A 12,759-nucleotide genomic window follows, 5' to 3' on the forward strand; every position below is an offset into this window, starting at 1 on the left:
TAATTTGCATTTTAAAGATTTTGTGGTTGTCCTGTGATTACTTAGGTTTGTTTGAAACCTAAGAATAAAAATTTTTTTAAATATAAAAAGATTACCACTATTGTAGTTTCCACAAGATATAACTGTTAAGTAATTAATTAAATTTTTAATACTTTCAATGACACATCATCATAATGCCCACATGGAGATAATTAAGCATTAGGGGAGGAAATCAAAATACATAGAAGTAGTTTCTATAACCATAAAGTGTCAGAACCCAGTCATTACCATTAGCCTGTCTCCCAGAGTTATTTTTAGAAATAATTAACAATTCCTGCAGACTGCCTTCATCATAGGTCCCCAAAGCACTGTTCCACTTAGGAACTGCACTGAGTCAGGATTCTTTCAGGGGGATAAATGGAAATAGAGAAGAAATGCTGCTCTTAAGTATAATAATCTGAACTCCAATGAAGCCTTTAACCATAACTAGTGTTCTCTCCACTAGTGAAGAGGAGTGAAAGCAACCTGACTACCTGAGCACTTACCAAAGCCAGATTTAATTTGGATTCAATATTGAGTGCCTAATTCTCAGAGGGCTGAACTAGCCATACTTACAGCGATATCTATCAAGCATGCTCCAAATAGGGCATGACGGCATTTGTTGATATCACTGCCTACCAGAGAAACATATCCAGGCATGTTTGCAAACCTTTTGGTTTCTGATTAGCAGGGTTTTCCAAGTGTCTCTGGTCTGGGTACAAACTTAGAATTCTCTAGGTTTGGTATCATCAGGAGCTGTATTAGAGATTCTAACCAGACCTAGTAACTTAAAAAGTCCTTAAAAAGGAATTGGTTCTGGATCCCTCTGCCTTGCTTACTTACTTTTTACACATCCTAGTACCTTAAACAGTAAAACAGAGTTACCATGTGGCCCAGCAATTTCACTCCTAGGTATATAACCAAGAGAAATGAAAACATATAATTGCACAAAAATTTGCACATGAATTTTCATCGCAGCATTACTCATAATAGACCAAAAAATGGAAGCAACCCAAATGTCCATAAACTGATAAATGTATAACAAAACATGGTATATTCATACAATAGAACATTATTCAGCCATAAAAAGGAATAAAGTATAGATACATGCTATGTAATAAAAAACCTTGAAAACACTATGCCAAGTGAAGGAAGCCAGTCACAAAAGACCACATCCTATATGATTCCATTCATAGGAAAGGTCCAGAATAGGCAAACTTATATGCAGAAAGTTCATCAGTGGTTGCTTGTTCTGGGGGAGAAGAAGGGATAATGGGGTTTGACTGTGAATAGAGTTTCTTAATGGTGGGAAAAATGTTCTAAAATTAGATTACAGTTGCTCTGTTATTGTAAAATCCCTTAAATATACTAAAACCACTAAATTGTATACTTTAAATGGGTGAATTGTATAGTATGTGAATCATATGCTAATAAAGCTGTTTAAAAAGGGAGGGAGGGTTTTGGTGGGTGGCAGTCAGCTCTGAGGGAGTGCCATGAAGGCCTCAGGTCCACTGTGAGAGAACAAGGTGCAGAGGCACTGCCTGCCCACTCCCAAATACCACATGCCACCCTACTACCGCATGCAAATCTTTGAGCCTAATCATGTGGTTGCTAAGTCCCACTTCTGGTATTTTGAATCTCAGCTGAAGAAGATGAAGATTTCTTTGGGGGAAATTGTCTACTGTGAACAGGTGATATAATCATTTTGCACACATTTTATCTTACCCAGTCCTTCTGCTCAATGTAAATTACTTAAAATAACTCACATCACCCAGTCCACCAATATTTCTAAGAGCCACTAAAAAAAGAGGTGCCAGGATAAGAATAAAGAAAATTGATCCATCCTCTGATCTTAGGTTGTCTAATTTCATATCCACTTAACGGGGTGCCTATATTAGTTTATCTGCTATGTAGCTAATAGCATTTTGTTTGCATCTCAAATATGCATAAAATTTAATAAAGAATTGCAGATGTACTGTAATTTAAATATAGGTGACACACTCTAAGTATTTATAAAGGTATGATCACTTCTTCCATTTTTTCCTCAAATGTGAGCTGATTTTCTTAGACAAATTAGCACTTACTTTTTGAACTTGGCTCCATTACATTTCCCTCCTCCTCTGCTCATCTCTTAAAGAATTATTTGTTCTAGCTTCCCTATGCTAATACCAGCTTTTTCCCTTGGTTTGCGTGCATTCATTGTGAGTACAACTAGGGAGAATCAAGAGAAGCCATATGAAAGAATACCTGTTAAAGTTACAAAATGTAGGCAATCATATTATATTAGCTGCTAAAACACCCAGGAAAAACTGCATATGTTTAAAACACACACAACACACCACCAACAACAAAGCCCTTCCAATTATAGCTAAGCTTTGTTGAAAAAACTTAAACGGAAAGGCAAACATAAAATGACAAATTTTAAAATCTTCTTTAAACTGAATACTAGAAAGCTTATCCTACAAAATGCCTCACTGTGGGTTCCAAGCCAGATAACCTTTCAACCACCTTTCTGTGTGTGAAACCTATGAAAATTCAAGAGTTTGTGCATAAACAGAGGACTTTATTTGGAACACATCAAGTATCTGCATGAATTCAGCTAAAAGAAGAAACAGCTTCTGATGAATGCAGTGACATCCACTTAAATCAAAGCCAAATGGGTTACACCATATTTATACCAACCTTGGATGCATAATGAGCTCTTTTACATTACCTCTAAAATTAACTCCAGAAGTTAACAAACAGTCTACCTTAAGATCTCCATAATAAAAAGTTTATTTTTTAAATAGCTGAATATTTTTTAATGAAACAGAGAGGTGAGTCAATATGTTCTATCTAAATGTTTATCTTTCACCAGAAAAACACTCTCTGTAGTTTCTTTATTTGTTGTTGTTTTTGTTTTTTTTCTTTTTTTGGGGGGTAGGATGCTAAAGAAGGTAGGAGGAAGGCTAAGTAGTATATCTTTTATAATAAAAACCTTTGGCTACACAGGTGGTATAAAATCTTAGCCAGTCAATATGTTCTATCTAAATGTTTATCTTTCACCAGAAAAACACTCTCTGTAGTTTCTTTTTTTGTTGTTGTTTTTGTTTTTTTTCTTTTTTTGGGGGGTAGGATGCTAAAGAAGGTAAGAGGAAGGCTAAGTAGTATATCTTTTATAATAAAAACCTTTGGCTACACAGGTGGTATAAAATCTTAGCCTACACAGGCCATGTTTGGATTTGAAGACCAAAATGGTACACTGACTTGGCCAAGTGGTTGAAATAGGGGCACAGATCTTCTAGAGCAAACCATGTACACAGTCACCTTAAGAAGACTTCATTTGCATCACAGGTGTCTTCCATCTGCTTCAAAAAGATTTAAATTCATTATCTGTAAAGCCTAAGACTGCTATAGTGTTTTACGAATTAAACAAATAATGAATGTGAAGTCTTATCTTGTAAAGACAATACACCTAGTGTTACATATACATTCATCAGCTAAAGATCTCCTAAGGGAGGATACAAATAAAGCCATAAAACCCAGCAAAGGAAAGAGATATTAATGAGAAAGTATAAATGCCTACCTTTTCAGGCAGATGGAGAATGGTGTGTTCTCCTGCACTAAAGTGGGACAGAGATTTATATGCAGCATTTGCTACAACTGGGTCCTGCACAGGGTAAAAACAAAAGCAAGCAAACAAACAAACACAACATATATTAAACATCAAATCTGGACAAGGAAAGAAAACCTTACCTCATCAACACAAAAATTGTATAGCCAGTACTTTAGAAATGGTATTCAAGCCTTGCCTAGGTCAAAAGGACATTATCTAGCAATTTCAGAAAAACAATCAAGGAACTTTATCCTCATTTCAAATAAAAACATTGTGCAGATAAGAGGAAAAGGTGCCCAGGGGGGCCCTGGGAGACAAGGGTCATGGGCCTTAGCCCCACCCCCACCACCACAAATCCAGGCCAGCTACGGAGCCTGCCCAACACCCGGGATCATGAGATGGTGGCTGGGCCATGCCTGCCCCTGCTCACAACCAGATCCTAGAATATACTTATCAACCATGGGTGTTTCTTTGGGATGTGTGACTTATCTGTTCATGTTCTTCACCAAATTTCTACCTAAGATTTTTCTAATTCATTTTTAAGAGTTCCTTTCTCAAAAAGGATATTAATATTTGTGTGTTTAAAACAATTCTTCACCAAATTTCTACCTAAGATTTTTCTAATTCATTTTTAAGAGTTCCTTTCTCAAAAAGGATATTAATATTTGTGTGTTTAAAACAAAAAAAAGTACGGAGTGGAATAATGGTTACCACAGGTGGGAGGGGTGGGGATGGGCAGGAAGAAGAGGGGTGAACTAAAGGGGACGAAACTATGCTGCCTACCCTAAGCGAATCATGTGAATCGTTGTGCAAAATATTCACGTACTGAAACAACACACTGTACCCTACAAAAAAGAAAAGAAGGTGTAAAAGAGTCTGAAGAAGGGACAATTGAAAAAAATTATCAGCACCAAACACTTTTCTGGAGAATCTCATCAGGCAACAGGATGAGAAAAACTTAATTTTTATCCTACCTTGGACATTAAACAAGAAGTAACTCATAATTGTGCAGGTCCCCATAAGTAGTATGATTTAGTGAAAGGAGTATGAAGGTTCTGAGTCTGCCAGACCTGAGTTTGAATTCTGATTCTCCATCTATTAGCAGGACAAGTTAGCCTTCTGAAATCTAAACTCATTCACTCATAAGTCAGATATAAGATACCTCTTCTCTGTACTCCTTGATTGGAAACAATACCTAAAAAATGAACTGGACTTTGTTTCTTTGGTATGCTTGATGGTGGGGGAGGAGCAAAGCAGTGAAGGGGATGGACCATATGAAAAATATGAGATAATGTCAACAGTCCCTCTTTACATCTGTCAGATTCAAGAAGTATTAAGTGTACTTTATGGTGAAAATGTATGAATCAGCATAAGTTGAGAATAATTTTTGAAACCTAAGCTTCTTATAATCATCCTTTTTTTTTAAATGAGGAAGCCATCATTTCAAGAGAGTATATTTTTCATTCTAAGGGTCTTGTTTCACGATTTTTTTCCCCAGCTTTGTTCTGACTCACTGACACTCCTTGTGACGGTACTGCTGTGGACTGATTGAATTGTGTCCCTGAGGTTCATATATTAGAAGCTTAATTCCCACGTTTAACTGTCAAGGGTAGGAAATTCTATTATGGTAATTGAAAGGTGGGGCCTTGGAGAGGTGATTAGATTGTAGTACCATGCAGTAGTGAATGGATTAATAATGGTGGTCATGGGAGTGGTTCTGAGGGCTTTGAAAGAAGAGCACATGAGAAGTTAGTCTCTCTTTGCTCTGCCATTTTCTACCATGTGAGACCCCTGGGTTACTGTCACCACTACCAAGACCCTCACCAAATGTGTTCCCTGCACTTTGAACTTCCCAGCCTCCAAAACCATAAACAATAAATTTCTTTTTCTTATAAATCACCCAGTTCCAGATATTTTCTTATAAGCAACAGAAATGGACTAATACAAGTACCTTGTTTTGAGTGTGAGTCCAGAGGAAGCTGAGGACTTGAACTTTAAAATTCTGAAAAATCAGCAAACAGAAGAATACATTTTTAAGACAAAGTTAAAACCGAGAGTAAACAATCTGAAGTAGCAAATAGTGGAAATGAAATCACTTTTTAAATTATACCATCAGTAATTGACTTAATCTACATTTACCCATCATTCATAAAATGAAAATACTATGACACGGACCCTATCATCTAAACACATGGATATTTTAAACACACTGAGATTTTAAAATTATTAAATTTAGAAAACTGAGTATTTCTTATTGACCCCTCAAGTCCTAATACAAATGTGAGTTTTCTATGCTACTGTTCCTGGTCCCCTACCCAGAAGAGAATTTTCCTTTCTGCAAGCAGCTATATGGCACATGGCACAGTTTAGCATCTGCTGTGATGCTCCTTAGGGCATTATTCTTTTCATTTCAAAGACCTAGGCCACAGAGCCCAGAAAAGTTTCTTGAAAATGACAAATATTTAATAAATAATGAATTAAGTGGAAAAGCCATTTATCTTTCAATACTCAGTGTCCTCTTCAGTTTAACCTCATCTACCTTCTTGTCCTTCTAAATCATATAAGGTTCTCCTATATCTCCTTGACTTTGCATTTTCTATTACTCATACTTCAAGGGGAAGCCACATTATATTAATTCTTCAACACCCTTGTCCAATAGCACCAACTAAATAAGGTTTCCTTAGATTCCTCCTAAGAATATTCATCACTTTCTCCACCACACTTTCGTCACCCTTTGATTAACTGTACTCCTCATATGTTGTTACAATTATCATTGTTCATGTGTATCTCCTTTACCAACTTTTGAGCTTCTGCAAGGCAAGGACTGACAACATGGTCTAATGAAAAAATATAGGCTATGGAGTTAGGAAGTCCTGGCTGAGGCACCAGCTTTCATTTAGTAACTACAATTTTGGTCAAGTTACTTGCCTGGCACATAGCAGATACTCAATAAATATTTGCTTAATAAGTCTATAGACCTCTCAAAACCTCAGTATCCTTAGCTATAAAGTAAAAAATAACTTCCTATCACATGTTAAAATGAATTGATATAAAGTAACTAGACAATTGCTGGGGATTTAATAGGTACCCCAAAACAATATCTATTATTATTTATTAGACTCTCTAAGGCCTAGTATAGTTTTAATAAATATATTCTCAATGAATAAATGTACTAAGCATTGTGGAAAGCAATTCAGAAAATACACTGAATTGAATAATGAACTTGATTTTTTCAACAAGCTTATAATTTAATCAGGAAAATAATATAAGCATACATGCATTTATGATATAGAATAGAAATAAATGTTCTTAGAATGGTACCAATAAAGAACTTTTGGAGCAATAGACTCCTGCTTGCCAACAAATTCTCAAAGGATGGGATGAGTTAAAATAATTCTGTTTTTCCTAAAATAGCTTTTAAAATTCAATATGAGAAAGAAAGTAAGTCTAGACAGAGGAAACAACATGAACAAAGGAAAAAAACTAAAAAGTTTGGAGGCAGATAAGAAAACAAGTGGTATAGTTTTACTGGAGTACAGAATATAGAATGAGGCCTAGTAGAGTAAGGCCAGATTCTAGGAGGCCTTATTGGCTTGGTATAGAGAGGCTAGACTTCATTTTAGGCAAATGTAAGGTACCAAGGTGACAAGGGATAGAAGTGACCTAAGAAATGCTTTGAGAAAATTAAATTCTAGTCTTGCTCACATCCAGATAAATTTCAAGCAGTTAAAAGAAAACAAATTATCTAAACATACAGAGGGAGAGAAGGAAGGAAGGAGGGAGAGAGAGTCTACATGTCTTCACTTCCACTTCCAAGGGGAATATGGTCACCGAATGACCCTCCTGACTGGGAGGGAAGAGATGGATAGAATGGCCCCAAAACAGTCTGCCTGAACAACAGAGGATACATACTTATATAATAGTATTATATAAGCATGAAGATAAACCAAAATAAGATACCAGTGGAAATGAATATAAAATCTGAAAGAATAAAAAAGATCTAGTCCAAATGGCAATTCACAGTCATGGATAAGCAAACATAGGAAACCAGCACACAAACCACTTGATGAATTAACCTGTAATAAAATCTGAATAACTCAAAGTACAAGCAATACAAAGGTATGTGATTTCAGCCTTTGAAGACAGAAAATAAATATACACATTATATCCTTGCTTTTGTTTTCAGTCTTATCTCCTTATCAGTAGCCCTGCACACTCAGACAATGTAAGGTCAAGTACCTGTGAACTGTAGCCATAAAAAGACTGTTGGTGAACTATATACCCTAGGAGTCACAAATTGATTCATTTTTAATACCCTAAAACAAAAAGGCACATGTGAGAATAAACTCAAAATATCCTATATTGATTCAATCATTCATTCAACAACTACTTACTGAATATATATTATGTGCCAGGCACTGTGCTAAATATTGTATGCTCGATAAGTGTAAATTTAGTTTTATTCACTGTGCAGTATTTAGAATGATTAGAGGTATCATCCTATAATCCTGTGTAATCACGTGATCTAAAACATGTAAGGAACTATTATTGAAATCTTACGGAATGGCAGTGAAGAACTAAATCAAATTAAAAGTCCACCAAGACTGCAAGTGAAAATCAATTGCTGCACTTTGAAGGAAAAGGAAAAAAGGTGAACAGGAAAAAAAGGCTAAATGTAATTTGCCAGCCTCAGACCCATTTCATTCAAAGAAGAAATAATGAAGAAAATATTAAGCAGCGATATATGAATTTTAAAGCAAAGAATCTTCCACCAAGTGTTTCAACTCATTATAATGGTAAAAACCAAGAAACTTGTAAAATTGGAAAAGTCTGTCCTGTCTTTATTAAGGTCTTTGTAACTTATTCTTTAGAACATAAAACATTTTTAGAACATAAAACAAAAAGATTTTAAACTGTTGGCTTTGTGATCTCTATTATTTTAAAAACACTTTTGTCTACATATTTATCTTTTAAAATCTTGACCATATTCTCATAATAAAAACTTGGTAAGCCACAGAATTGGTAAGAGTAGCTATCCTCCTACTCCTAAGGGTCCATAAAGATACCAAGATTTTCTCAGAACAAAAAATGCTAAAGGATTTTGTCAAACAAAAAATTAAATATTTATCCAAAATATTTATCCAAACTATTACTACATGGCTTTCCAATGTAGTAACAGGCAACTTGTTGAGCTCCAAATGCATACCTCATATTCAGCTGTATTGACTGTTAAGGAAGGAACCAGAGAAAACAGTTCACTCAGGGTCTTCAGAATGAGAGGTCTTGTGTCACAACTCAGCTTTGGAGACAGAGCATTCCAAGTGGAGCGAATGCAAACAACCTATGAAGCAAAAAAAAAAAAGTCAATATCTAACAGCGCTCCAACTCACATAAAGCCATTAGTTAAGAGTACTATCTTTTATTATAAGAAAACTTCAGAGAAGAAAAATTACATTCCTAGAAGTTAAGATCTGATAAGTTACCACCCCTCAAAAGAAATCATTTAAAACAATATAAATGTTGAAGAAGATCCAGCCTGCCTCACACAATTGCTTTTTTACTACTTTGTTTTGGTTAACCAAGTAAATAACACACACACACTCTCTCTCTCTCTTGCTCACTCTCTCACTCTCTCTCTCTTTCACACACACACCCTGCACTCATGCGCAACTCCAGGTTAGCTATATACACTGTTAAAGAAGGATTTCCTGAAATAAAGAAGGGTAAGCTACTGCTAGCACATGTATAATGCCTGGTATCCAGAGTTCTTGTAGTTTTTCAGCCCTGCTGAAACTACATTCATTGCCACTCAGAAAACTGTGGTGTTAACATATATATGTTAACCAAGCCTTCTCAAATCATCTTACAAGTTTTTAAAGGAGGTAGGAGAATAATTTTATTATTTAAAATAATTTAAGACATTTTAAAACTCACTTCAGACTTTTTAAGAGGCTGTTAAGTGATAAAATCTAAAGCCCAACAAAAATATGATGCCATTTTTAACTTGGCCTAATTTCCTTAAACCAAGTGTTCTTAGTTCATTTCAATATCTGGTTTTATGGCCATTCAAATGTCCTACTAAGTTCAATTTCATCTATAATGGATTATTTTTTTCACTGACTGATATGTTATTAAAATTTTAAAACAAGCAGGAAGAGTGCCAAAACAGATCAATTAGATAGCATTTAATAAGGATTAATCTTTCTAAAATACTACAATCTCTTTTCTTAAGCTGTAATTAATACACATGATTTATCTCTATCTACAAACATAAATTATTTAGAAAAACTACAAGAGGTGGTAAGTGAAAAGATGTCAAAGAATTATGTATACTTAAGGATACAGATTAAGGAGCAGCTCAAAGGAAAAGACAGCAAAAAGAGTATCTCTCAGAAAACTTAGATTCAGTGCTTTTGCTCCTATTTTCTACTTTCCATGAAAGAGCAGAATAATAAATGATCTTTGATTTGGGATCCACTATGTGATGTGGATTCAACTAACATTTATTAAGGGCAGGACTATAGGCCAGGCATGGCAGTAGGCACATTTACACAAAGAAGTAACGCTAATACTACAATTCTTCAGTATTTGAAATAAAAAATAAATCAATTCTTTAAAAGCTACCAATCAACACCAAGTATACACCCACAGTGGTACACAGTACTAAGAAGAACACTAAAATATAAAACATAACCTAGCCTTTCAAAGAACTTACCACCTTATTGAAAAGGAAAAGAAACGTATGTCATTCTAAATTATTGGAAAACAAAAAGTACATTATTTGATTTTGAACCATTCTTAACAGAAAATAGTTTCAAGAAGAATCCAAGGAGGAAAGATATGTCAGTTGGTGGGATTCACCCGGGAGGGTTAACAAAGTGACAAGTCTTGAAGAAGGAACTTGAAGAAGGAATGGACAAAAAACACACAGACACACCACACGGAAATGGAAAGCATAATCAAATACAAAACAGCATGCTGTAGGCACAAAAAGCATGAGCACTGGTGGCAAAAGGCTGGTGGATCACAGAGTACCTGGAATACCAAAGCAGCTTGGACCAGAATCAAAAAGAAAAGGCAGCCTCTAGAGATTTCTGAGTTGAACACCAAAACTCAAAAAGCTACCCTTGAAAGATTCATTTGGTAAGCTCAGCCAAAGTCAGTCATCACCTTTCTCTGTCTCTAATTCCTGTTTCTCACTAGTCCCTAACACATAAACAGTCTCCAAAGTTTTCCCAAAATGTTATGCTCAGTAAACTCGCTAATTGCTCATGCTTTCTCCTCACTTTAAATACCTATCCAATTCCAATCTATATTGTTTCAAGACCTAGTTTAAATCCCACTTCCTCAGTTTTCTCTTAAAACTCAACCCCTCATTTTCCCCTTTTCTTTCCTCCACCCTCTAACACTTAAAACTCTGTGCCACCCACTTTGGTATTTAATTATATACTGTCTGGTATTACTCACTATTTTCATGTATGGAAATCATCTCCCCAACTAGATATTAAGTTCTTAAAAGACAATAACCATGTCTTACAATTCTTGTTCCCCTTTCACCTAGCATGGTAATAATGTATAACAGATTATAGGTACTTAAAGTACTGATGGCCCTGGAACACCGCAGGATGGGTAATCTGAGATGGAGAATAAAAGAATTAAAAGAACCTGGGGAATTTACTGCAAAGTGTGATGTTTGGGGCCTAGAGACCTGGGTGAATAGTAGCAACAAAAAAGAAAAGAAGACTGGAAGAAGGAGCACATTTGCGGAAGTTGGGGGATAGAGTGGATGAAAAACAGAACTACTAGCTTTCTTACCTGTGTCATCTGTCAAACTATATTGGACTAATCTGGCCTTTATTGGCTTGTTCTGCCTTTCCTGATCATTAGCATATGACTAGTCTGTTTTCAAAAAACAGATTGTCTTCCGGTTCCAGCAACATGATTGCCACACCTGAAATGATTGAGAAAATAGATATCTAGGGGCTCCTGGACCCCTCTGGAAGTATACTCATATAACACAAACCCCCCAATGACTCACAGAAAAACAAGTAGAAGGTAATACAAAAGTACTTAACATAATTAAAGACTTAAGACAAGGAATTTTATTACCAGTAAGAAAATATGACATGATACAAAAGAAAAGGCAAATTTGAAAAAAAAAAAACAGGGCCAGCCCCGTGGCGCACTCGGGAGAGTGCGGCGCTGGGAGCACAGTGGTGCTCCCGCTGCGGGTTCGGATCCTATATAGGGATGGCCTGTGTGCTCGCTGGCTGAGCGCAGTGCAGACACCAAGCCAAGGGTTGCGATCCCCTTCCCAGTCACAAAAAAGACAAAAGAAAAAAAAAAAAAAACAGAATCTGTAGAAATAAAAAATATAGTTGTGGAAATTATTAACCCAATTAACAGGAAGTTACCCTAAATATAGCCCAGAGAGATAAGACTTACAAAATATAAGAAGTTCCAAGTCATGGATCATTAAATAAAGTGTTTTTTCTTATGTTTACTAAGAGTTCCAAAAAGAGTTTAGTTTTAGAATGGCCACTGTAGAAGTGGTTGATTCCAAGGTTGAGATAGGAAAAATATAAGTGTGGAAAAACATTACTGTGCCAGAAAGTAAGGAAATGTTCAAAAAAGAATGTGCCCTTGTTGAAAGAGCACAAGAGCCAAACAGAAAGACTTCCCAATGGCCAAAACTTGAATAGTTTGAACAACAGAAAACAACAGTAATTAGATTATAATTCACAGCATAAAATAAATATCCATCAGCCCACAATAATATAAGTAATTGAATGAATGAATGAATAAATAAATAAATAAATGAGAGAGGAGTAGCTCTTCCTTACAGAAGAATTCCAATTAATAAATGTAGAAGTAATGAGAAAATCACTATTAAGCAAACATCACAGGAATAATTATTATAGGCAAGATGTGTTGATAGATGTTGTAGGGAAAGTAAATATAAACGGTCAGGGCTCCTCAGATGTTCATAATATTGCCAAGCTTTTGATATAAATACACATGTGCACCCACGTGCCCTGCATTATGGGCTTAAGTATAAAGGATGAGCGGCTATGATCCACAGGGCCCCCCCAACCCCGGGATGTCCCCAGGGGAGCCACAGGGCGGCCGCTACTGCTGCTGGAGCT

At 35.8% G+C, this 12,759-nt stretch overlaps 1 protein-coding gene across 1 annotated transcript in view; it reads right to left on the reverse strand.

The window, feature by feature from the left end:
- LOC103606745 (focadhesin-like) overlaps window positions 1-11,437 on the reverse strand; it is a gene marked incomplete at its 3' end in the record, with an annotated part of 75,026 nt that extends 63,589 nt beyond the window's left edge. Inside the window, exons 1-4 of the mRNA XM_008591301.1 lie at window positions 11,429-11,437; window positions 8,820-8,954; window positions 5,565-5,615; window positions 3,584-3,667 (exon numbers count right to left, since the gene is read on the reverse strand). Of these exons, the coding sequence (XP_008589523.1) occupies window positions 3,584-3,667; window positions 5,565-5,615; window positions 8,820-8,954; window positions 11,429-11,437 (279 nt within the window). The remainder of the gene's footprint in view (window positions 1-3,583; window positions 3,668-5,564; window positions 5,616-8,819; window positions 8,955-11,428) is intronic.
- Between the last annotated feature and the right edge of the window lie 1,322 nt (window positions 11,438-12,759).

This window comes from Galeopterus variegatus, unplaced genomic scaffold (genome assembly GCF_000696425.1).
Source record: "Galeopterus variegatus unplaced genomic scaffold, G_variegatus-3.0.2 Scaffold6814, whole genome shotgun sequence".
Lineage (NCBI taxonomy): Eukaryota > Metazoa > Chordata > Mammalia > Dermoptera > Cynocephalidae > Galeopterus > Galeopterus variegatus.